Source organism: Zalophus californianus, chromosome 17, assembly GCF_009762305.2.
Source record: "Zalophus californianus isolate mZalCal1 chromosome 17, mZalCal1.pri.v2, whole genome shotgun sequence".
Taxonomy (NCBI): Eukaryota; Metazoa; Chordata; class Mammalia; order Carnivora; family Otariidae; genus Zalophus; species Zalophus californianus.
The window spans coordinates 45,131,675-45,158,004 of record NC_045611.1 but is presented as its reverse complement, the minus strand read 5'-3'; the positions used below and the strand labels follow the sequence as shown (position 1 = coordinate 45,158,004).

At 37.5% G+C, this 26,330-nt stretch overlaps 1 protein-coding gene across 2 annotated transcripts; it reads left to right on the top strand.

The window, feature by feature from the left end:
- The first annotated feature begins 813 nt into the window (after positions 1 to 813).
- Positions 814 to 26,330, top strand: LOC113935586 (zinc finger protein 570). Of its 2 annotated transcripts, XM_027617795.2 has the most exons (6): positions 814 to 993; positions 1,729 to 1,914; positions 6,885 to 7,011; positions 7,343 to 7,438; positions 19,138 to 19,167; positions 22,422 to 26,330. In XM_027617795.2, the coding sequence occupies exons 2-6, from the start codon at positions 1,810 to 1,812 to the stop codon at positions 23,777 to 23,779; spliced, it is 1,716 nt and encodes a 571-aa protein (XP_027473596.1). In that variant the 5' UTR covers positions 814 to 993; positions 1,729 to 1,809; the 3' UTR covers positions 23,780 to 26,330. The 2 variants fall into 2 exon arrangements, with proteins under 2 accessions (XP_027473596.1, XP_027473597.1); XM_027617796.2 differs by lacking the exon at positions 19,138 to 19,167 and having other exon boundaries at positions 22,422 to 26,329.

The following is a 26,330-nucleotide window of genomic DNA, read 5'->3' as shown; positions in this document are numbered from 1 at the left end:
GTCGGGCTCCCTGCTCAGCGGGGAGTCTGCTTCTCCCTCTGACCTTCTTCCCTCTTGTGCTCTCTCTCATTGTCTCTCTCTCAAAAAAATAAATAAAATCTTAAAAAAATATATAAACATTATTGTTCTATGGGAGTATAGATCAAGGCGGCCAGAGAGGTGTGATCAGGGAAGGCCTTTTTGGGGATGTGACATTTGTATCTGAAAGGACAGAATAAGAGAACTTTGAAGATACCCAGCAGAAGAGCCATTTTAGGAAGGGGGGACACATTCACACCCATAACCACCAAATCACAAATGCAAGAACCGTATGCAAAAGGTGACACTCTCCCTTCCGATCTTCAAAGTAACCCATTCCCGAACCAAAAACACCAGGGAAGGCGAGACTGGGTGGAAGTATAGTGCCCCTGCGCACTCTACTCTCTGCTGTCCCCGTCCTACACACTTTTTTCGGATACCTCAGCTCAACGGTAGGAGCTCGCCCCTCATCCCATTTGTGTGGACGCGCATACACGAACCGCACCCTCTGCGGCTACTCCGCGCCTCTAAGTTCTCCGCTCGGTTGCAAGGGGAAGTGGACCAAGCACTTGTGCCTGCGCACTTCAATCCCAGTCCGTCTAGTCGACGCTCGACCGGGTTCCTTTGACCGACCCAGGCCCCAAAGTGAGATTTGGGTTCCCTCTGTAGGGCCAGGAAGAAGCCGGCGTGCGAGGACCCGGGGCAGAGGGGGCGGTGTTACCAACCCCCAGCGGCGGCGCGCCAGTGCAGTCGGACTCCGCAGCGCCGCTTTTTCTGATCTGGACTACATTTCCCAGTGGCCCCTGCGAGCACTGGGCCAGCGGCCCCTTTGTGTCCTCCGGAGGCCCAGTCGCTTTTTTCCGGGCCCGCGGGGGTGGGTTCCCATCAGATTCTCAGGGCCGGAGGTGGGCCGGAATTGAGATTGCCAGAGCCTCCGGGGCGGGGACGGGATCTTCCCGCAGTTCACTTCTGCAGGTAGGGAATGGGCTGAGGAGTGGCCTGTGGGTCACCCGGACGTCGGTGCCCGAGCCCTCGGTGTGACTCTAGGTGCGAGATGGTGGTTGGTTGTCATACAGTGTGAGACTGTCACCCGATGTGCCTGTGCACGTCGTATCTGTGACTGTGGGTGCGAGCGAGTCGATGGTTGATGCTACGGAGTGTGAGACTGTGAGTGGGGGTGGGAGGGTATTGTGTCCCCCGTTGTTCCAGTACCCACGGCTTCTTTGTGACTGGGGTTGTGTGAATGTAAACGTCGGTTGTGATACCCTAGTTATTGAGACTTGGGGCTGTGGAAGAGCGTGACGGTGTGAGACAGCCCATACCCATGGCCGCTGATTGTTCTGTGTGTGGGACCGTGGTTGGCGCTGTAGTTTTTTAAGAATGAGTATGTGGGGGGACTGAGTGAGACTTTGTGCCACCAATATCTTTTGAAGCTAGCCAGGTGATGCCAGTGTGCCACCAAGTTTCAGAACCACTGGTCTATTGCAGGGGAGAAAGCCTGGAGTCAGGAAGACCTTTGTTTGAGCTGGGTACTGTTATTCATTAGTTGTGTGCCTTTATGTAAATGATTACATTCCTTGGAGTCTTTATTTGTAAAAATCTAGGAAAATCTATTGCTAAAGTAATAAATTAGGAAGTGATTTAGACACGAGTTAAATTGCATTGCAAACAAATTTCTAGGTCTCCAGTATGCTTTCTCTCTATTGGAAGGAAGGGTGCAGCAGAAGGAAAGAGAAGCTGAAAAATTCTAGGCTGGCGATCCTGGATGCTGCAAGGAAACCCTAGTTTTTCATGTTCTCTTCCCCATCTCAGTCATCTGAGGACACTGCCATTTCCCAAGAGAAGAGCCAAGAAGAGGAAAGAATGGCTGTTGGACTTCTTAAAGCCATGTACCAGGTGAGTTGGTGTTTCCTATTTCCTAAAATATTTTCCTGCTCTTTAAACCAAACAGACATTAACTTTGCTTTTGCTGAAACTTTTCTGGGTAACTAATCATGTCACTTGTTAAAATCCTCCAGCAGTTGATTCCCACCTCATTCAGGATAAATGCTGAAGTCCTTGCCTTAGCCTGCAAGGCCCTACATAATCTGGTCCCTGACTATCTTTTTGAACTCAGCTAGTCACTCCATTTGTAACTCACTCACTCAGTTCTAGCCATTCTAACTTCCTTGTAGTGAGCTGAGCACTTTTTTTTTTTTTGAGCTGAGTACATTCTTTTCTCTTTTTTTTTTTTGGATTTTATTTGTCAGAGAGGGCACAAGCAGGTGGAGTGGCAGGCAGAGCAGGCAGAGGGAGAAGTAGGCTCCCTGCTGAGCAAGGAGCCTGATGCAGGACTTGATCCCAGGACCCTGGGATCATGACCTGAGTTGAAGACAGCTGCTTAACTGACTGAGCCACCCAGGCGTCCCTGAGCTGAGTACATTCTTAACTCATAGCCTTGCACTTGCTGTTCCCTCTGCCTGGAATGCTGTTCCCCAAGATACAGACTAACTTCTTCATTATAGTCTCTGCCAAAATATTCATTCCCTCAACAAATGTTTATTGAGCACCTGTTAAGTAAGCAGGCTTAGTCCTTGGTCCTCTTCTCCACCTACACTCACTCCTTTGGTAATCTTCTTCTGTCTCATGGCTTTAAATGCCATCTACATGCCAACCACCACCAAATTATATATAGTCCAGACCTCTCTCCTGAAATCCATACTTGTATATCCAACTACCTACTTAGCATCTTCATTTGGTTGTATAATGATACCTCAAACTCAAATGTCTCAAACTTAGTGAAACAAGCCATTGGAAGTTTGGGGGCATAGAAGTGACATGATCTAATTCTCACTTAATAGAATCACTCTGGCTGCTATTGAGAATAAACTGATTGGGACAAGGATAGAAACAGGGAAACCAATTAGGAAACTTCTACGTACTTCCCTACCTCAGGTGCTCAAGCTAAAAGTTTTCCATCATGAAGTTCTGTTTGTTCTACGTTCAAAACATAGCCAGAAGTTGACCACTTTTACTACCACACTGCTTCTGTTCTGGTCCAAACTGTCACCTCTCACCTAGGTTAGTGCTATGCTCTTCTAACTTTTCTGTCTACTTCCACCATTCCTCTCTTTTAGTCTATTCTTAACAGAGCAAAGTGATTCTGTTACACATGTCGTATGATATGATTCTTCAGGGCAGGAATAGAAATAATAGAAAGTACAGACAACTCTTTCAAATAGTTTAGCTGTGGTAATTTAAGTGTGGTCAACAAGGTTTTTTCAAGATGGGTTTATAGCTGTATTCGGATGTTTTTAAGATTCAGTAGAAAGGGAAATTTGAAGATAAAGAGAAGTGAAGAGGGGATTGCTGGAACACTGCTTGAGGAGGAAGAGGGCCTGCAGTCTAGTGGACAAGTGGAGGGGTTGGCCTTTGCTCAGAAAGTGGCTATTCACATAGACTAGTAATAGGAGCAAGTTAAGGTATGTTGGGACAGTGCAGATAGATGTGTAGATATTGTGGGAGTTTGTGGAAATTCTCTTAGAATGGATTTTGTTTTTTGAGTGAAACAGAAAGCAAGATCATTAGTAAGGATGAGGAAAAAGGTATTGAAGATTTGAGGAGAGAGGGAAAGTATGGAATGGTCATTTAGGGGAGTGGGACCTGAATGGACGAGAGCAATGTATCATATGGGCATTTTGGCCTTCTTGAAGTTAGTGTCATGAATTTAAAGTGAGACCAGTTAGCATGATTGGTGTGATTTTCTCCAGCAAAGTACAGCTGTTCAGGGTACAGAAATAGAGTATGCTGAGAGATGGCAGTGGTTTAACCAGGTGGGTAAGGGCACGGAAGTTGAGGGTATATGCATGGGGGTGATTATAATAAATGGTTGTGCTAGGAAGTGAGAGGATGTGGGATTGAGAACAATGAAAACGTGGTAAGTCAGTGATTTGTAGGTTCTAGTGGGGTCAAAGAATTATCCTACTTGGGGTACCAGAGGGCAAAAGCTGGAAGACAGGAGGTAGAAGTCAGAGTGCGAGAGTTGTGACTAGGGAGGGTTTGCTACTTATTGGTAATGACAAAGTTTGAGGCACGGCATTGGAAGTGAATGACTATTGAAGTGTGGAGGACAAGACTACTGGAGGAGACAAGGGACACAGAACTGAGAGGCCTGGTTGTTGGATTATTTATACAGATATTGAAATGACCAAAGATTATGTGTGATAGGAGTAGCATTGGAGAGAGTGACAGTGAGCCAGGCGCTGAAGTGTTCAAGGAATGACAGAGTATTGGTATCTACCAGGAATTGGTAAACAACTAAAACAGGGAGGGATGATAGAGTCTAATTTCATGAGATTTAAAACTATGTGTCTTTTAGGGACGTGGGCGGCGTAATGGTCTAGAAACAAAGGTAAGGAGCAAAGAAATCACCTGCCTTACCTCCACGTGCTGTGGTACAAGGAATGTGGGAAATAAGACAGTCACCACATGACAGGGATTCAAGGGAAGTAGTCAGTGCTCTCAGCTGGGAGCCATGTTTCTATGAGGGCAGAAAGGTGAAAAGAACTGTTGACTTTCTTCATCCTGGTTTGATTACAATTATGAATGGATTTTGAAACCAAGTATTTGGTTAAAGATAAAAATTTTATTTTTAATTTTTTTAAAATTCCAGTGTAGTTAACTTACAGTGCTATATTAGTTTTCAGGTGTACAATATAGTGATCTAATGGTTCTATATATTACTTGGTGCTCATCAAGACAAGTGCATTCCGAATCCCCTTCACCTATTTCACCTATCTGCCCCCCCGCCAACCTCCCATCTGGTAACCATCTGTTTGTTCTCTATAGCTAAGAGTCTGTTTTTGGTTTATCTCTCTTTTTTTCCCCTTTGTTCATTTGCTTTCTTTCTTAAATACCACATATGAGTGAAATCATATGGTATTTATCTTTCTCTGACTGGCTTATTTTGCTTAGCGTTATACTCTTTAGTTCCATTATATTGTTGCAAGTGGCAAGATTTCATTCTTTTTTATGGCTAAATATTATTCCACTGTATGTATAGAGAGAGATCAAATATTTTAAGAGATCATTTGTTAGAGGTCAAATATTTTAAAGTAGTAATTTAAGCTCATTATGTTGACATTGTCATTATTTTCATTAACTTTCATTAAAAGAATCATTGAAAAATGTATGTCATGCGCTCCTGGGTGGCTCAGTCATTAAGCAACTGCCTTCGGCTCAGGTCATGGTCCCAGGGTCCTGGGATTGAGTCCCACAACGGGCTCCCTGCTCCGCAGGAAGACTGCTTCTCCCTTTCCCACTCCCCCCTGCTTGTGTTCCCTCTCTCACTGTGTCTCTCTCTGTCAAATAAATAAAATCTTAAAAAAAAAAAGAAAAATGCATGTTATATATTAAAAAATAGTTATACATTTATTATATATGTTTATGTAAGGTAAGGAAAACATTTTTGGAAGCATATATGGCATATGAACCAAACTCTTAACAGCAACATTTCTGCAACAAATGTTTCTGTTATGTTATTGGTAGGGCAGAGATGAAGAAACTCACAAACTACTTCATATAATTATAAATAAGAAAAATGTTACTGAGTATTGTAAAACACTTTTTAAAAATAACTTTGAAAGAAATAATTTTTTTAAAGATTTTATTTATTTGAGAGAGAGAGAGAGAGAGAGCAACAGAGATAGTAAGAGAGAGCATGAGTGGGGAGGAGAGGGAGAAACAGGCTCCCTGCTGAGTAGGGTGCCCCACGCAGGGCTCAGTCCCAGGACCCTGGCATCATGACCTGAGCTGAATGCAGATACTTAACTGACTGAGCCACCCAGGCACTCCAGTAAACACTTTAATAATTTTTATTCTGTAGAGACAGTTTAACTATGACCAAATTGTATCAAATGCCCAATAAATGTTTTCTTGCCTTGACAGATTCACCTCTTCTAAAAATTATATGTGTGTGTGTGCGTGCGTGCGCGTGCGTGCGCGCACACGCACACACATACCTTAGTTTTCATCAGGTGGTCACATTATAGAAACCTAGAATCCAGCTGAATCATAGCATAGCTCCAAGTTTTTAAGAACTTTGCCCAGCCTGCAGGCAGAAGCAGTATTCTGAGCGGAACACCCATTTCTTTATACAAAATTTTAAGTTCTCTGGATTAAAGTATTTGAATTTTAATAGAATTGATTTGCTCTCCTTGGTCTAGCACAATTTTCAGAGATATAGCAAGCACTTTCTGGTCTCATTTTTCTTTTAAAGATTTATTTATTTATTTGAGAGAGAAAGAGAATGTGCGCAAGGGGAGGGGCAGAGGGAGAGAGAGACACACAGGGCTCAATCTCAGGACCCTGAGATCACGACCTGAGCAGAAAACACCCAATAGTGGGATGCTTAATTGACTGTGCCACCCAGGCACCCCAGCACTTTCTGGTCTCATTTTTGATCCTCTCATAGTTTCTTGAACTTTTCAAACCATTCATCAATTCAGTTTATTCAGCAAATATTTGAATGCCTCATGTGTGCCAAATACTGTTCTATAACTAGGGATACAGCAGTGAGCAAAGCAAAAATGTACTCTGCCCTCATGGACTTCACATTTTAGTGGAGGCTGGGAGCAGACAGTAACAAAATAATTAAGTGCCATGCCGAACAATAAAGGAGGGTTAGGGAAATAGGGAACAGGAGTAAAAGCTTGCTATTTTTATACAGAATGATTTAAGAAGTACAAAAAGCCTGAGGGGGAACATGCTTGACATCTTTGGTTTGAGGATGTAATGGTAGGGAGAGCCCAGTATGCCTAGGGCAGAACAAATAAGGTGAATATGGTAAGAGATGAAGTTATCTCATTCATTTATTTGTTTTATTTCAGGAGCTGGTAACCTTCAGAGATGTGGCTGTAGATTTCTCCCAAGAGGAGTGGGACTGTCTAAATTCTTCCCAAAGGCATCTGTACAGTAATGTGATGTTGGAGAACTATAGGATCTTGGTGTCCCTGGGTAAGACTATCTTGTCCGTGTAAAATTGAGTTTCTACACATAAGGGCCTCTTTGCTACCACCACTGTGCATCTTTGGATGGCATCCTCAGTGCTTGGCTGAATGTCTTTTGCTGTGCCAAAGTAATGGTTTAATATTTATAAAGTTGCCAGTGGACGGGTCTATTATTAATCTGTGTTGGAAGCTTCAGCCTTCCTATATTTTGAATACACATCCTTTACACATTTATCCCTGTCTTACTGTAAACTCCCCCTTCCCTGTTGATCAAAGGATTGGTTATGAGTTCTGGGATATCTACAGCATGACCAAATTGTTTCTTCTCATACATGCAGGACTTTGCTTTTCTAAGCCCAGTGTGATATTATTGTTGGAACAAGGGAAAGAGCCCTGGATGGTGAAGAGAGAGCTGGCAAAAGGCTTGTGCTCAGGTGAGTGAAGAGGAAATAGGCAAAAACCTCTGGAGGTGACAGCTCAGCTTGACTTAGAGGCATCTCTTCACTCTTCTTTGTTGGCATGTTCTCAGATGTTCTAGGTCTTACTAGAAACTTGAGGCCTTTTAGAGTGTTCTCCCAAATTTGTTATTCTTCACTGTCCCTCCTTTAATACTTTGCTCCCTCCTTTCTAAGAACTCATTTATCTATTCTGAGTCACATTCCTTCCCAGTTTCATAAGTCTCTTGCAGTCTTTAAAAAACTTTTCCTAATCTGATAAACTTTTGAGTTGTACAGACAGTTGTAACTAAAGTGCCAGGTTCAAGTCTTGACGCTTACATGCAGTAAAATTTTGGGCAAGTTACTTAACCTCTTTGTACTTTTATTCTGTCATCTGTAAAATGGGATATACTTTTAAAGTGCTTTAATAGTTCCTTTCTCATATTGTGAACTCAAAGGCTGTTGGTTGCTATTGTAGTAGTGTATCTCCAAATGCCTCATTTCTCTCTGAATGGTAAGTTCATTCATTCTTTCATTCCTTTCATCAACATTTATTGAATTTTTATTTTTTTAAAGATTGTATTCATTTATTCATGAGAGACAGAGAGAGAGAGAGAAGCAGAGGGAGAAGCAGGCTCCCAAGGAGCAGGGAGCCCGATGCGGGACTCGATCCCAGGACCCTGGGATCATGACCTGAGCCGAAGGCAGATGCTCAACCATCTGAGCCACCTAGGCGCCAACATTTATTGAATTTTTAAACAGAGTACCCGCAAAATGCTAGAGTGCTACATATTTGTAGAAGTTATCAAACAATTGATGGGCCAGTAGCAGGGATACAGTATTAGCTATAAATGGCATATGTGAAAAGCTGACACGAGGAAGCCCAGAGAAAGGTGAGAGGCCAAGGAGTCTGGGTAACAGAGAAGATGATGGTCTCTAACAACAACACAGGTGAGAAGCTAGAGAACATTTGAGACAGAAGAAATGAAGAGTTTAGGTTTGTGGCATAGGAAGGATTTTTAGATAGACATAGGAAGCATTAAGGTAAAATGGAAGACTAAAGTTCAAAAGAAAATGAGGGTCACTGTAAATATTTCTGTTAATACCACTCCCCAACTCACCCCCTCCAGTACTTCTCCCCAGTCTTTTATGTCTTTGTTCAGCTTTTTAAGAACAATGTTTGATATGGAACTGTACTGTCAAAGAATATATGGTTAAATTGTATTTATTAATTATTATTACTAAATAAATCTCACACACATGTATGTATATTAGGATATCTATATCTATATTAATATATAGATACAGATATTTTAAATAATAATAGAACAAAACCCATGTACCTACTTCTTAGCTTAATAGAGAATTTTGGGGGAGCCTGGCTGGCTTAGTTGGTAGAGCATGCCTCATGTTGGGTATAGAAATTACTTAAAAAAAAAAAAAAGAAAATTTTTAATGCCATTATAGGCCTTTGAGGGCCCCTGCCTGATGATAAACCATTCCCTATCCATGGCCCATCCCCACCCCTTACTGGGGAAACCATTATTCTACAACTTTGCTTATCTTTTCTTGACTTTTCTTAATAGTTGTGCCATTACCCTTAAACAAAATATTATATTTGTGTATTTTCATCTTTTTACATGTGAAAATATATGGTGCATGTAATTCTTTTTTTTTTTTTTTTCAACTCAAAATTATGTTCCTGAGGGGTGCCTGTGTGGTTCAGTTGGTTAAGCATCTGACTCTTGATTTCGGCTCAGGTCATGATCCCAGGGTTGTGAGAGTGAGCCCTGAGTAAGGCTCCCTGCTCAGTGGGGAGTCTGCTTCTTTCTCTCTTTCTGCCCCACCCCTCACTTTTAGTTTTCTTAATTGTTTGCTGTGCAGGTTTTTATTTTGATGTAGTCCCAATAATTTATTTTTGCCTTTATTTCCCTTCCCTCAGGGAACCTATCTAGAAAAAAGTTGTTACAGCCAATGTCAGAGAAATTACTGTCTGTGCTCTCCTGTAGGATTTTTACCGTTTCAGATCTCACATTTAGGTTTTTAATCTATTTTTAGGTTTTTTGGTGTGTGTATGGTATAAGAAAGTGGTCCAGTTTCATTCTTTTATGTGTTGCTCTCTAGTTTTCCCAACACCCTTTGTTGAAGACACTGTCTTTTTTCCATCAGATAGTTTTTCCTGCTTTGTCAGAGTTAATTGACCATATATATAATTGTGGTTTTATTTCTGGATTGTCTATTCTGTTCCGTTGATCTATGTGTATATTTTTGTGCTGATACTATACTGTTGGTTTTTTAAGATTTTATTTTTAAGTAATCTCTACACCCAACGTGGCGCTCAAATTTACAATCCCAAGATCAAGAGTTGCCTGCTCCACCAACTGAGCCAGCCAGGTGCCCCTGGTACCACACTGTTTTGATTATTACAGCTTTGTAATATAACTCAAGTCTGGAATTGTGATGCCTCCAGCTTTGCTTTGCTTTTTCAAGGTTGCTTTGGCTATTTGGAGTCTTTTGTGGTTCCATACGCATTTTAGGATTATCTGCTCTACTTCTGTGAAAAATACTGTTGGTATTTTGATAGGGATTGCATTAAATATGTAGATCGCTTTGGTCAATATAGGCATTTTAACAGTATTTGTTATTCCAGTCCATGAGCATGGGATGTTTTCTTTGTGTCATCTTCAATTTCTTTCATCAGTGTTTGATAGTTTTCAAAGCACACGTCTTTCACCTCTTTGATTAGGTTAATTCCTAGGTGTCTTACTACTTTTGGTGAAATTGTAAATGTGATTGTTTTCTTAATTTCTATTTCTGCTGTTTCACTTTTGGTGTATGGAAATGCAACAGATTTCTGTACATTTTGTATCCTGCAACACTTATAATCACCACTAATTTATCAGTTTTAGCAATTTTTTGGTGGAGTCTTTTGAGTTTTCTACATATAGTATGTCATCTAATAGTGAAGGCATCCTTATCGATTTGGATGCTTTTTATCTCATTTTGTTGTGTGATGATAGCAGGCACTCTTGTTCACTTTTGGTCTTAAAAGTGCTTTTCATATTTTGAAAGAGTGCTTCCATATTGTGTTATAAATAGCCCTGATATTTAAAGGTTTTTGGTAGATATCTTTTTGTTTCTGTTTTTTAGTTTCATTATAGAAAGCTTTTGAGTTTTAACAAATGTTTTTCTCTGTAGATGATTAGATGGTTTTTAGTTTTTCATCTGTTAATGTGGTGAATTACATATTACATTTTTAATGTTGAACTAACTTTGTAGTCCTGAGGCAAACCCATCCTTAACTTTTTCATTCACGGCTACTTGCTGTTTGCCAATATATTGTTTAGGGTTTTTTGCATCTACGTTAATCAGTGAGTAAGGCTGATGTTCAGTTTTTCTTTCATGTACTCTTCTTGTCAGATTTTGGAATCAAGATACTAGTCGCATAAAATTTATTGGTGGGTAGTCCTCTTTTTTCTTCCTTAGAATAATTTGTGTAAAATAAAAATTCTTTGTTTTTTGAATGGTAGAACTTTGTTCACCTTGGCCTGTGATTTTTTTTCTTATGAAAAGAATTTAAACAACTAATTCAATTTGTTATAAGATCCTGTTTTTCCTATAATCATGGAGTTATAGTATTTTTCTAAGAATTTTTATGACCTATGTAAATATTCAGATTTATTAGATTGAAGTTGTCCATTATCTTATCTAAAGTTGGCAGTATATATAATTATGACTTCTTTTTTCTTCCAAAAAGGGAGAAACAAATTTTTCCATGGATTTATCTTTTTTTTTTTTGTATTTTCAGACATTGTTCACTTCACTGATCCTCTCTAATTTATCTTTTTAAAAATTTCATGGGGGTACTTGGGTGGCTCAGTCAGTTGAGCATCTCCCTTCTGCTCAGGATCCCAGGGTCCTGGGATCAAACCCCACATCAGTCTCTCTGCTCAGTGGGGAGCCTGCTTCTCCCCCTGCTTGTGCTCTCTCTCTGTCAAATAAATAAAAATCTTTAAAATTTTTTCATATATTTCTCTTATTATTTAATTCTTCCTATGTTTGTGTATGCTATTCCTACTTTTTTTTTTAACTTTTAAAGTTAGATAATTCATTGTTTCTGAGGATTTCTCTTTTCTATTATAAGCACTTAAGACTATTAGGAATAGGGGCACCTGACTGGCTCCCTCAGTGGAGCATGTGACTCTTTGGGAGTGTGAGTTCAAGCCCTATACTGGGTATAATGATTACTTAAACATAAAATCTTTTTTTTTAAAGATGATATTAGGACTATATTCCACATATTTTGATAGGTTACATTTTTGTTATCATGTATATCTAAGCATTTTCTAATTTCCATTAAGTTTTTTTCAGACCCGTGAATTACTTGGAATTTTTAGGTTCCAAATTCAAGTTTTTTGTTTAACTGCACTGTGGTTAGAGAATATGGTCTATTTAACTCAAATTCTTTAAAACTTATTTTATGTCTCAGTGGTTAATTTTGGTAAATAGTTGGTATGTCCTAGGAAATAATATGTTTCTGGTTGTGCAATATATAGCATTTGATATATGTTCCTTGGATTAGCTCATTAATTTTGCTATCAAATCTTCTGGATCCTTATTGGATTAAAAAAAAAATCTCTGAGAAGTCAATTATAGGAAGACATGTTTAAAAAACTCTGATGGTAAATACATAAATTTTTTTGGTAACTCTGACTACTGATTTTTTATATTTTGAAACTATTTTATTAGGTCACGTTTTTGGAATTGTTTTATCTTTCTGGTAAATTCTTCCATATATTATTGTTACCCTCTTTAAATCTAGTGATGATTTTTCCCTTAACTATATTGCTTGATATTAGTGTAGCTCTACTAGCCTTCTGTTGTTAATACTTCCTTGGTGTAGTTTTTCTATCCCTGTACTCCCTTACTTTCTGTGTTTGTCTTGTAAAGAGTATATATAGCTAAAGAGTTTTTTAGTCTACTCTGATAATCTGTACCTTTTAACTAAATGATGATAGTCAGTTACATATTTTGGTATTACTAATAGAACTGGACTTATTTCCACATCTCATTTTCTTTTATAAATTCTTCTCCTATTTTTTTCCTTGTTTCTTGACTTTTACTCCATCTGCTAATTTGAAAGTTAAAGTCTTATTTCTATTCTTCTATTAGTTAGCTTAGAAAATTTAACATTTATGGGGCGCCTGGCTAGTTCAGGCAGTAGAGGATGTGACTCTTGATCTTAGGGTTGTCAATTTGAGCCCCAGGTTGGGTGTAGAGATTACTGAAAAACAAAATCTTTAAAAAAAAAGTTAACATTTATAGTCACCTTAACAAAGTCTAAAGTTAATCCTTACCTTTATTTTCCTCCCTTAAAAATATAAGAACCTTAGAATGTTTTAATTTCACTTACCCTCTTTTCAGTTCTTATTTCTTTTAATCCCATAAGTGATTATTTTGTTTCATGAAGTTACAAAATTAGACGATTATTTTGTTTAGTTAATGTTGTTTAGATTTACCCATGTTTCATTTTCTTCATTCACCATTCCTTTTTATATCCCAGAACTTTTTCCTGTATTAACTCCTTTATCAATAAATATACTATTTATACAAACTATTTTGTTATTATTAATTTGTTCATTTGTTTTGTATACTTATTTTGCTTTCATGCATGTAAGAATCTTAAATATATGCATGCATAAGTTGACAGTTACTAGTTTTATCAGTACCTTAAAGATACCACTCCATACTTTTCTGGCTTCTGTTGTTGCTATTGAGATGTCAGTATATTGTTTAGTAGCATTAAGTATATTCATACTGTTTTGCTACAGGCACCAGAATCTTTCCACAGAACTCTTTTCATCTTGTAAGACTGAAACTCTATATGCACTAGACAGTAATTCTCCATTCTCCCCTTCCCTAGTCCCTGGCAACCACCATTCCACCTTCTTTCTATGAATTTCATTATTCTACGTACCTTATATAAGTGGAGTCATACAGCATTTGTCTTTTTGTGACTGCCTTAATTTACCTGGGATAATGTCTTCAAAGTTGAATCATGTTGTAGCATGTGTTACAATTTCCTCCTTTTTAAGAGTGGAATAACATTAGATTGTATGTATGTACCACATTTTGTTTATCCATCCATTTAATGACAGACACTTTGGTTGCTTCCATCTTTAGCTATTGTAAATAATGCTCCTATGAACATAGGAACACAAATACTTTTTTGAGACCTTGCTTTCAATTTTTTTGGGTATATACTTAGAAGAGAAATTGCTGGATCTTACTTTTAGTTTTTGAGGGACTGCCATACTGTTTTCCATGGAGGCTCTCCCATTTTACATTCTCACCAACAGTGCCCAGGGTTCCGATTTCCCCACATTTTCATCACCACCTGTTATTTTCTTTCTTTCTTTCTTTTTTAATAGTAGCCATCCTAATGAGTATGAAGTAGCATCTTGTGGTTTTGATCTGCATTTCCCTAATAATCAATGATGTTGAACATCTTTTCATCCTTGTTGGCCATTTGTATATCTTCTTTGGAAAAATGTCTGTTCAAGTCCTTAGCCTATTTTTTAATTGTGTTCTTGTTCAGTTGTAGGAGTTCTTTATATATTCTGGATATATATGCATTTTCAGATGCATGATTTGCAGATGTTTTCTCCCATTCTGTGGGTTGCCTTTGTACTTTGTTGATTATAACCTTTAATACATAAAAGATTTGAATTTTCATGAAATTCAGTTTTACTTTTCCTTTGGTGCCTATGCTTTATGATATTGTAACCAAGAAATCATTGCTAAATTCAATGTCATGAGGCTTTTTCCCTACGTTTGCAACTAAAAGTATTTTCGTTTTAGGTTTTACATTTAGGTCTTTGATCCATTTGGGGTTAACTTTTGTATATGATGTAAAGGAAGAGCCCAGCTTTATTGTTTTGCATGTGGATATCCAATTTTCTCAGCACCATTTGTTGAAAAGCCTGTCCTTTCCCCATTGAATGGTCTTGACACCCTTATCATCTCTTTGTCTTCTTTGGAAAAAAAATGTCTATTCATGTCTTTTGCCGATTTCTGAATTGGATTATTTATTTTTTGGGTTTTGAATTTGATAAGTTATTTATAGATTTTGAATATTAACCCTTTATCAGATAGGTCATTTGCAAATATCATCTCCCATTCAGTAGGTTGCCTTTTAGTTTTGTTGATTGTTTCCTTTGCTGTGCAGAATTTTTTTATTTTGATGAAGTCCCGAGAGTTTTTTTGTTTTTGTTTTTGTTTCCCTTGCCCAAGGCATATCTAGTAAGAAGTTGCTATGGCTGATGTCAAAGAGGTTACTGCCCATGTTCTTCTCTAGGATTTTTTTTTAAATTTTTTTTAAAGATTTTATTTATTTATTTGACAGAGAGAGACATAGCGAGAGAGGGAACACAAGCAGGGGGAGTAGGAGAGTGAGAAGTAGGCTTCCCTGCAGAGCAGGGAGCCCAATGTGAGCCTCGATCCCAGGACCCTGGGATCACGACCTGAACCGAAGGCAAGCACTTAACGACTGAGCCACCCAGGCGCCCCTTTCTCTAGGATTTTAATGGTTTCCTGTCTTATATTTAGGTTTTCCTCCATTTTGGATTTATTTTTGTGTATGATATAAGAAAGTGGTCCAGTTTTCCCAACACCATTTGTTGAAGAGACTGTCTTTTTTCCATTGGATAGGTTTGTCAAAGATTAATTGACCATATAGTAGTGGGTTCATTTCTGGATTTTTTATTCTGTTCTGTTGATCTGTATGTCTGTTTTTGTGCCAGTACCATACTGTCTTGATCACTACACTTTGTAATATAACTTGAAATCCAGAATTGTGATGCCTACAGCTTTGCTTTTCTTTTTCAAGATTGCTTTGTCTATTCGGGGTCTTTTGTGTTTCCATACAATTTTTAGGATTGTTTGTTCTAGCTCTGTGAAAAATGCTGTTGGTATTTTGATAGGGATTGCATTAAATCTATAGATTGCTTTGGGTAATATAGACATTTTAACAATATTTATTCCTCTAATCCATGAGCATGGAATGTTTTTCCATTTCTTTGTGTTATCTTTAATTTCTTTCATCAGTGTTTTATAGTTTTTAGGTACAGGTCTTTCACCTCTTTGGATAGGTTCATTCCTAGGTATTTTATGGTTTTTGGTACAATTGTCAAAGGGTTTGATTCCTTGATTTCTCTTTCTGCTACTTCATTATTGGTATATAGAAATGCAACAGATTTCTTTCTTTTTTTCCTTCCAAGATTTTATTTAAGTTCAGGTTAGTTAACATATACTGTAGTATTACTTTCAGGAGTAGAATTTAGTGATTCATCACTTTCATATAACACCCAGTGCTCATCACAAGTGCCCTCCTTAATGCCCATCACCCATTTAGCCCATCTCCCCCACCCATCTTTCCTCCAGCAACCCTCAGTTTGTTCTCTATAGTTAAGAGTCTCCTGGGGCACCTGGATGGATTAGTTGGTTGAGCATCTGACTCTTGATCTTGGTTCAGGTCTTGATCTCACAGTTGTGGGTTTGAGCTCCACACTGGGTTCTGTACTGGGCATGGAGCCTACTTAAAAAAGAGAGAGAGAGAGAGTCTCTTATGATTTGCCTATCTCTGTATTTTTATCATATTTTATTTTCCCTTCCCTTCCCCTACATTCATCTCTTTTGTTTCTTAAATTCCACATTTGGGTGAAATCATATGGTATTTGTCTTTCTCTGACTTATTTCACTTAGCATAATAGTCTAGTTCCATCCCTATCATTGCACATAGCAAGATTTCATTCTTTTTGGTGACTGAGTAATATTCCATTGTGTGTGTGTATACACACACACACACACACACACACACACACCACATCTTCCTTATCCATTCATCAGTCGACAGACATGTGGGCTCTTTCCATAATTTGGCTATTGTTGATAGTGCTGCTATAAACACTGGGGTGCATGTATCCCTTCAGATTTGTAGTTTTGTATCCTTTGGATAAATACCTAATAGTGCAATTGCTAGGTCATACGGTAGTTCTGTTTTTAACTTTTTGAGGAACCTCCATACTGTTTTCCAGAGTGGTTGTATCAGTTTGCATTCCCACCAACAGTGTAAGAGGGTTCCCCTTTCTCCACATCCTTGCCAACATCTGTTGTTTCCTGAGTTGTTAGTTTAGCTATTCTGACAGGTGTGAGGTGAGGTGGTATCTCATTGTGGTTTTGATTTGTATTTCCCTGATGATAAGTGATGTTGAGCATTGTTTCATGTGTCTCTTAGCCACTAATGCAACAGATTTCCACACATTTATTTTGCCCTATGACTCTACTGAATTCATGTATCAATTCTAGCAATTTTTTGGTGGAGTCTTTTAGATTTTCTATGTAGAGTATCATATCATCTGCAAATAGTGAAAGTTTGACTTCTTCCTAATGATTTGGATGCCTTTTATTTCTTTGTGTTGTCTGACTGCTATGGCTAGGACTTCCAGTACTATGTTAAATAACAGTGGTGAGAGGGGCGTATGGGTGGTACAGTCAGCTAAGTGTCCGACTCCTGGTTTCGTCTTAGGTCATGATCTCAGGGTCATGAGATAGAGCCCCATGTTGGGCTCTGTACTCAGTGTGGAGTCTACTTAAGTTTCTCTCTCCTTCTCCCTCTGCCCCTCCCACTCATGCTCTCTAATAAATAAATAAATCTTTAAAAAAAAAATAACAGTGGTGAGAGTGGACATCCCTGTCTTATTCCTAACTGTAATGGAAGAGTGCTGTTTTTCCCTATTGAGAATGATAATAGCTGGGTTTTTCATATATGTTGGCACCCTTATCAAAAGTCATTTGACTATATGTGTGAGGGTTTATTTTGGGGCTTTCTACTTTCTATTCCATTAGTCTGTATGTCTATCTTTATGATAGTATCAGACTGTTTTGATTACTGTAGCTCTGTAGAAATTTCTGAAATCAGGAAGTATGAGACTTTTTTCTTCCTTTTCCAGATTTGTTCTGGAACTTTGATCTTCCCTTTCAGGATTATTTTCACTATTTGAGGTCCATTGATTTTCCATATGAATTTTTGGATCAATTTTTCTTATTTCTGAAAAAAAAAAAAACCCATCATTGGGATTTGATAGGGATTGCACTGAATCTGTAGATAGCTTTAGGTAGTATGGACATCTTAGCAATATTAATGTTCTAATCCATGAATTCAGGATATCTCCATTTATTTACATATTATTTGATTTCTTTCAGCAATGTTTTGTAGTTTTCACTGTACAAGTCTTTTACCTCCTTGATTAATTCCTATTTTATTCTTTTTTATGCTATTGTAAATAGAGTTGTTTTCTTAATTTCCTTTTCAGATTGTTCATTGTTCATGTATAGAAATGCAACTGATTTGGATGTGTTGACTTTGTATCCTCCTACTTTGCCGAATTTATTAGTTCTAATGGGTGGTGGGGGCATGTGGAGTCTTTAGTGTTTCTAATATAAGAGCATGTCATCTACAAACACATAATTTTACTTCTTCCTTTATAATTTGGATTTTTAAAATTTATTTTTCTTGACTAATTGCTCTGGCTAGAACATCCGTACTATATTGACTAGAAGTGGTGAAAGTATGCATTCTTGCCTTGCTCCTGGAAATCTTAGAGGAAAGCTTTCAGTCTTTCACCCTTAAATATGATTTTAGCTATGGGCTTTTCATATATGGCTTGTATTATGTTGAAGTAGTTTCCTTCTATTGCCAGTTTGTTGGTGTTTTTGTCATGAAAGGGTGTTGGATTTTTGTCAAATGCTTTTTCTGTACCAATTGAAATGATGTTTTTTTCCTTCATTCTGTTAATGTGTGTTACATTAATTTTTGCTGAACCATCCTTGCATTCCAGCAATAAATTCCACTTGGTCACGGTGTATAATCCATATAATATGGTGTTGAATTCAGTTTGCTAGTATTTATTGATGATTTTTACATCAATTCTCATAAGAGATATTGGTCTCTAGTTTTCTTATGGTATCTTAGTGTGGCTTTGGTATCAGAGTAATGATGGCCTCATAGAATGGGTTTGGAAGTCTTCACTCCTCTTCATTTCTTTGGAAAAGTTTGAGGAGGATTTGTGTGAATTCTTTAAATGTGTGATAGAATTCACCACAGACACTATGTGGTCCTAGGCCTTTTCTTGTTAGAAGGTTTCAGATTACTGATTCAGTCAACTTACTAGTTATAACTAGGGTCTGTTCAGATATTCTATTTCTTTATGATTCAGTCTTGGTAGGTTGTGTGTTTCTTAGAATTTGTCCATTTTATCCAGTTTACCCCATTTGTTGGCATGCAGTTGTTTATAGTACTCTCTTATAATCCTTTTTATTTCTGTATAATTGGTAATAATGTGGCACCTTTCATTTCTGATTTTAGTTATTCGCGTCTTCTTTTTTTTTCTTAGTCAGCCCAAAAAAAGTTTGTCAGTTTTGTCGATCTTTTTGAATAACTATCTCTTGGTTTTGCTGATTCTATTACTTTTCTACTTATTTTGTTTATCTGTGCTTCAATCTTCATTATTTTCTTCTTTCTCCTAGCTTTGGGTTTAGTTACTCTTTTTCTAGTTTGTTAAGATGTAAAGTTAGGTTGTTGATTTGAGCTCTTGTTCTTTAATGTAAGCATTAACAGCTATACATTTCCCTTTTAGCACGGCTTTTGATGCATCCCATAATTTTTGGTATGTTATATTTTTATTTCCATTGGTTTCAAGATAACTTGTGATATTGTCTTTGACCCATTGGTTGTTTAAGTGTTTAACTTCCACATATTTGTGGATTTTTTCCAGTTTTCATTTTGCTATTGATTGCTAGTTTCATTTTATTATGATTGAGAAAGATAATTTGTGATTTCAATCTTTTAAAATTTATTAATGCATCTTTTATGGACAACACATAGTCTATCCTAGATACACATGTTTACTTTTTTGATATACTTTAGGATTTAAAAAAATTCTTGAAGTCAGTTTGCCAAACTGCAAAATCTGAAAGAACAGTCTACAGAAGACTGTGCTTATTTCAGACACCAACTGCAAGTTTGGATCTTCAGGGCCACGCTCATTCCTGACATGCTGGCTACTGATAAGGGGGTACCTGCAGTCACCCTTACGTTTGATAATTCACAACAGTGACTCACAGAGGTCAGGAAAGAACTATATTATGATTACAGTTTTGTTTTAACAAAAGATACAAAGAACCAGCCAAAAGTAGAGACACCAAGAGCAAGGTCTGAGAGAGCTGCAAACATGAAGGGGCCCTCCAGACATTTCAGTATTCAAAAGAATAGGCTCTCAAGAGAGCATCATTGTACAGGGTATTTGTGTTTCGGTTTCATTATGTAGGCATGATTGAGTGAGTCATTGCCCAGTGCCCAACATGATTCAATCCCCAGCCTCTTTCCCTTCCCAAAAGTCAAACTGATATCATGGTGGCTCAGAACACCAACGATTTAAGTCACGTGGTTGGTCTTTCTGGCATGGCTAGCCTCCATCCTAAATCATCACATTAGCAAACACTACATAGGGGCATGTCATGAGTCATAAACTGTAGTTATGAACTAGCAGATGTGGTCCAAGGGGCTCACTATGAATAACAGTGACACTCCTTCCAGGAATATAGAGGATTTAGAGGGTTACTACTTGGGAACCACTGACAAAATCCTGCCAAATTCTTTTTTTTAAGATTTTTATTTATTTATTTGACAGAGAGAGACACAGCAAGAAGAAGGAACACAAGCAGGGGGAGTGGGAGAGGGAGAAACAGGCTTCCCATGGAGCAAGGAGCTGGATGCGGGGCTCGATCCCAGGACCCTGGAATCATGACCTGAGCCGAAGGCAGACGCTTAACGAGTGAGCCGCTCAGGCGCCCCCCCTGCCAAATTCTTAATTACACAATTTTTTAAAAAATTCACAATGCAGTTCTGATTGTGAATCGAAGTAATAGATTGATTTAGAATTAATGTCTTTACATTGTTGGTTCTTTATATAGAAAAGCAAAGTATGCATCTTCTCCCTTTATGCAAATTTATGGGGGAGCGCCCCTTAACATTTTTTTTTAACACTTATTCCTTCTTAATCTGTTTTGTTTTGTTCTCTTTTCTCAAATATCTTAATGTTGGCATGCTTTAGGGTTGTTCATTATTTGCTCCTTTCTCTTCTCTTTATCTACACTTATTCTCTTGGTAATATAGTCTCTTTAACTACCATGTATTTGCTGGTGGGCACCTGGGTGGCTCAGTCGGTTAAGCGTCTGCCTTCAGCTCAGGTCATGATCTAAGGGTCCTGAGATTGAGTCCGCATTGGGCTTCCTGCTCAGAGGGGAACCTGCTTCTCCCTCTGCCTGCTGCTCCTCCTGCTTGTGCTCTCTGACAAATAAATAAATAAAATCTTTAAAACAAAACAAAACTACCATGTATATGTTGGCAATTCCTAGAGACCTCTATCTTAAACTCAGTCTTATGGGTCCATCTGCCTTCTCAGGAGTTCCATTTCATTATCTAAAAACCACCTTGGGGCACCTGGGTGGCTCAGTCATTAAGCATCTGCCTTCAGCTCAGGTCATGATCCCAGGGTCCTGGGATCGAGCCCTGCATCGGGCTCCCTGCTCTGCAGGAAGCCTGCTTCTCCCTCTCCTTCCGCCTCTGTTTGTGTTCCCTTTCTCTCTGTGTTTCTCTCTCTGTCAAATAAATAAATAAAACCTTAAAAAAATAAAAAACACCTTAAGTTTATTATATTCAAAACTGAATTCCAGATCTTCCATATCTCTGCACCTAAACCTGCTGTGCCCATGGCCTTCCCTTTCTGTTGATGGCTAATCCATCCTGCCATTGCTCAGACCATAGACTTTGATGGCTTGCTTATCTCATTTTTCTGTTACATTTCATATCCAATCTGTTACATTTCATATTCAATCTGTCATCCTCTTGGCATTTCCTACAATATACACCTAGAATCTGACCATCTCGCTATACCTCCATTGATAGCTCCTTGGTCTGGTTACTTATCATCTTCACCTGGATTACTAAAATCATAGGTCCCCTTGCTTCTTCCCTATTTGCCACCTTTCAGTATATTTATTAAACTGTAAATAGGTATCACTCCTCTACTCCACAAACACTTCAGTAGTTCTCTGTCCCACTCAGGGTAAGAGCCAAATTCCTTAGAAAGCATATAAAGCTTAAATAATCTTTTCTCTCCTGACTTCATCTACTACACCTCTCCAGCAACACTGGCCTTCTTGCTATTCCTCAAACATAGCAAACATGCTTCTGCTTTTAGGCTGTTTCCTTTGCCTAGAATGTGAGTGACAAACTTCTTCACTTCCTTCAAATCTTTGCTTAAATGTTAACTTACTAATTATTCCTACCTCTTGCTTCACTAACATTCCTAATCTCTTTTACCCTGCCTTTCATTTCCTGTAGCAATTAGTACTTCCTAATATACAATAATATTTACTCATTTAGCATTTATTTCCTATCTCTCCTAAGAATATAAGGTCCACAAAGTTAAGGATCTTTGTTTTGTTTCCTATCAAAAGCATTTAGGAGAATATATGGCACAAGTTTCAATGAATATTCTTGAAAGAAGCAACTATAAAAATGGAGGTTATTTCAGTGCCTGTGTTATTCATACATGCATAAAATTACAACCAAGTCCCTCCCCCTCTATAATTCCTTATTGACCTGAGATTTACCTTACTGACTTTCTTAAAATTCTATTCATTCCTCCTCAAGTTTCTGTGTGTCCTATTTTCAGTTTCTTGCAAACATCAGAACTACAAAAGCAAATGTTCTTGTAGTTTTATTTATTAAATTTATTTATTATTTATTATTTATTTATTTATTGAATTCACATACTTCACTTTATGAATGTACTTTCACAAATGTTCCTTCTGGTACATGATAGAAGAGACATTTTTTTAAATTACTGTTTTTCAGGCTGGGAATCTATGTGTGAGACTGAAGAATTAACTTCAAAGCAGGACATTTATGAAGCACAATCATCACAGAAGATAACAGAAAAACTCACAAGCTATGGCCTTGAGTATTCCAGTTTGAGAGAAGAATGGAAATGCGAGGGCCATTTTGAGAGACAGCCAGTAAATCAGAAGGTATGTTTCAAAGAAGAGACAATCACTCATGAAGAAGCCCTTATTAATAAAAGAGCACAAGAATATAACAAATCTTGGGGAAGTTTCCATCTGAACACACTGCTTCATACACAACAGATAATCACCAAAGAGGAGAAAGTACATAAACATGATACACATAAGAAAATCTTTAAAAAAAATTTAATGGCCATTAAGCCCAAGAGTATCTATACAGAGAAGAAACTCTTGAAATGTAATGACTGTGAAAAAGTCTTTAGCCAGAGCTCATCTCTTACTCTTCATCAAAGAATTCATACTGGAGAGAAACCATATAAATGTGTAGAATGCGGAAAAGCCTTCAGCCAGAGATCAAATCTTGTTCAACATCAGAGGATTCATACTGGAGAGAAACCCTATGAATGTAAGGAATGTAGGAAAGCCTTCAGTCAGAATGCACATCTTGTTCAACATCTGAGAGTTCATACTGGAGAAAAACCTTATGAATGCAAGGTGTGTAGGAAAGCCTTTAGCCAGTTTGCTTACCTTGCTCAACATCAGAGAGTTCATACTGGAGAGAAACCTTATGAATGTATTGAATGTGGGAAAGCATTTAGCAATAGATCATCCATTGCTCAACACCAGAGAGTTCATACTGGTGAGAAACCATACGAATGTAATGTCTGTGGGAAAGCATTTAGCCTTCGTGCATACCTTACTGTACACCAGAGAATACATACTGGAGAGAGACCCTATGAATGTAAGGAATGTGGGAAGGCTTTCAGCCAGAATTCACATCTTGCTCAACATCAGAGAATTCATACTGGAGAAAAACCTTATAAATGTCAAGAATGTAGGAAAGCATTCAGCCAGATTGCCTACCTTGCCCAACATCAAAGAGTTCATACTGGAGAAAAACCCTATGAATGTATTAAATGTGGGAAGGCTTTTAGCAATGACTCATCCCTTACTCAACATCAGAGAGTTCATACTGGAGAGAAGCCTTATGAATGTAACGTTTGTGGAAAGGCTTTTAGTTACTGTGGATCCCTTGCCCAACATCAGAGAATTCATACTGGAGAGAGACCTTATGAATGTAAGGAATGCAAGAAAACTTTCAGGCAGCATGCACACCTTGCTCATCATCAGAGAATCCATCTTGGGGAGTCCCTCTCACCACCCAATCCAGTCAATCACCAAGTCCTTTAGACACTATCTCATAAATATTTCCAGAATTTATACTCTTCTCTATCTCTAATGTTGTTACCCTAGTCTAAGATTCATCTCACCTGATCACCATGCTGTAGCTTTCTAACAGGTCTTCCTGTATCAACTTTTGGTCCCTTTAAATTCATTTCCCATCATGCCCCCAAACTGATTTTTTTGAGTGTAAGAATGCATCACTGCCTCCATTTAAAACTTTTTGGGGGCTTACTATTGTTCTTAAGCTAATATCCACAGTCTTAAAATTGTCTATGAGGCACTTCATTATCTGGTTCTATACCTTTCAGCCTTATTTTATTCCAGTCTCCTTCTCTGAGCACTAGGCACTTCCCAGGACTAAGAGCTTAGATTCTGGAAAATCATAGCTCTACCACTACTGTGGCATTATGTGACTTTGAGTAATCTGTTTGACTTATCTAAACCTCAGGGTTTTCTTTAATTCTTAAAATAGGGATAATAAAGGATACTGTATTGTAGAAATGTGATTATTAAATGAAATAGTGTCTGTTGTAGATTGATGCATATTAATAAATTTGCATGTAAAGTGCTTCACGTAGCACATTAAACATAGCAGATATTCAATAAATCATAATAGCTAACATGTATTGAGTGCCTACTATGCACCAGGCACTGTTCTACATATTCAACATATATTAATTCACTTACTCCTCACAGCTAGAACAAGATTCCTCAATGGACAAAGGAAAACATCCCTGGGAAGCAGCAGATCAGAATTGAGAAAACCCAAAAATTTTAGAAACATAAGTGGGAGTCTTCATACTTTAGATAAATAATCAATATAGACACAAGTAGTAGACCTACATCTACAACCAGTTTTAGGAAGTTTCTAAAGAGAATTGGATAAACCAATCAATATAAAGAAAATGAGGATTCACAGAGAGGAATATAGAACTCATTTTTATCAAGAAAAAGAATAGAGTATCACAATTAACCAAAAAAAGGCACCAGGCCCAGGCAATTGTATTGGGTGAATCTAGGTAAATTTAAGAAGCATTTATATTGTTTCATACCAGAGAAAAAGTATAAAGTTTGTAAAATTTTTAACCTATGGTTGTAAAATTGAAATGAAAAGGGGATTGAGGGAAAAAAGTTACAGACATATATAGGCTTTTACATATTTGAAATACACGCTTCCACTCATTCAGTGAATATTGAGTAGCTACCGTTTGCTGGACACTGTTTTAGATATGAGGAGACAATAGTGACCAATACTAAGACTATGTCCTCATGGAGTTATTTAAAGTTATTTAAAGCTGAAATTGAATTGAAATTGCTTATAGTTAAATATAAAACAATAGATTCTCTAGACTCAGCAAAATGAAGAATAATAAACTGAGTAGTAGCATATAATCTAGGCTAAAGAGACTCAGGATAATAATGTTACGTTATTCCTAATTCACAAATTAGCTGCAATTAGAACCAAAATTCCTCAGGTCTTTTTGCCCTTTAATTTCACAACTTTGTTCTGAAATTCATCTGTGAAGTATGAATTCTTAAGACAGCAAGAAAATTGTTGAACCTGACCTATTTGTAGAAATTCTGCATATGATAAAGATGGTTTATACCTGTAAATAAAGGATGGATTTGCGTTTACTAGAATAATTGTTTATATCCATTACAGTAAGGGAAATGCAAATAAAACCACAGTGAAGTATTTCAAAATCATCATATTGGCAAAAGCGTCACAGAGCCAATAACTGGAAAGATGTGGAGCAGTAGGAATGTTCATACAGTGTTATTGGAAGTAGTTGTATTTAGGATAATTTAGCAATATCTAGTAAAGTTGAAAATGTGGTTACTCTCTGACCCAGCAGTTCCATACTTAAACCTCTTATAGTCTCTCCTCATGTGTTTAGGGTGATGTACATGAAAGTCTATTTCAGCATCATTTGAGAATGAAAAGTTTAAAGCAATCAAAATAACCATTAGGGTGAATGTAAGTTATAGCCCAAGTTAAAAGGAATGAAGTAGAGATACTTCTATCAACATGGATAAATCTAAAAAAAAAAAAACACACAAAAAACCAAAAAACAAACATGAATAAATGTTAAAACAATATTAATGAAATTGAACTAGAGAGTATTTTGTATGAGACGGTACCACTTATATAAAGTTTGAAAATATGCAAATTGATGCTATGTGTATATGGCTAAATACCATATAGATTTAGTGTTACAACATTCATGGAACTAATAATTAAATCCAAAACAGTAGTAACATCTGTCTGCAGGGGGAGAAAAATGAGATTGAGAAAAGGATGCAAAGGGAGATATCTTTTAATCATTTACTTCTTTAAAAAATAAGCAAATATGGCCAATTCTTATAAATTGATAAGGCTGGTTGTTGGTTTATAGGTAGGTTCTTATTCTCTGTATCTTTCGTAATAAAAAAAAATAAAGAACATTTAAATATTTGCTTTTGTCAAGTTATTTCCTTACTATACCTCAGGCATGACACTGGTGTTCCCATCCATATTCACCATTCTCTTCAGAGAGAAGCTGACACATAATTGATC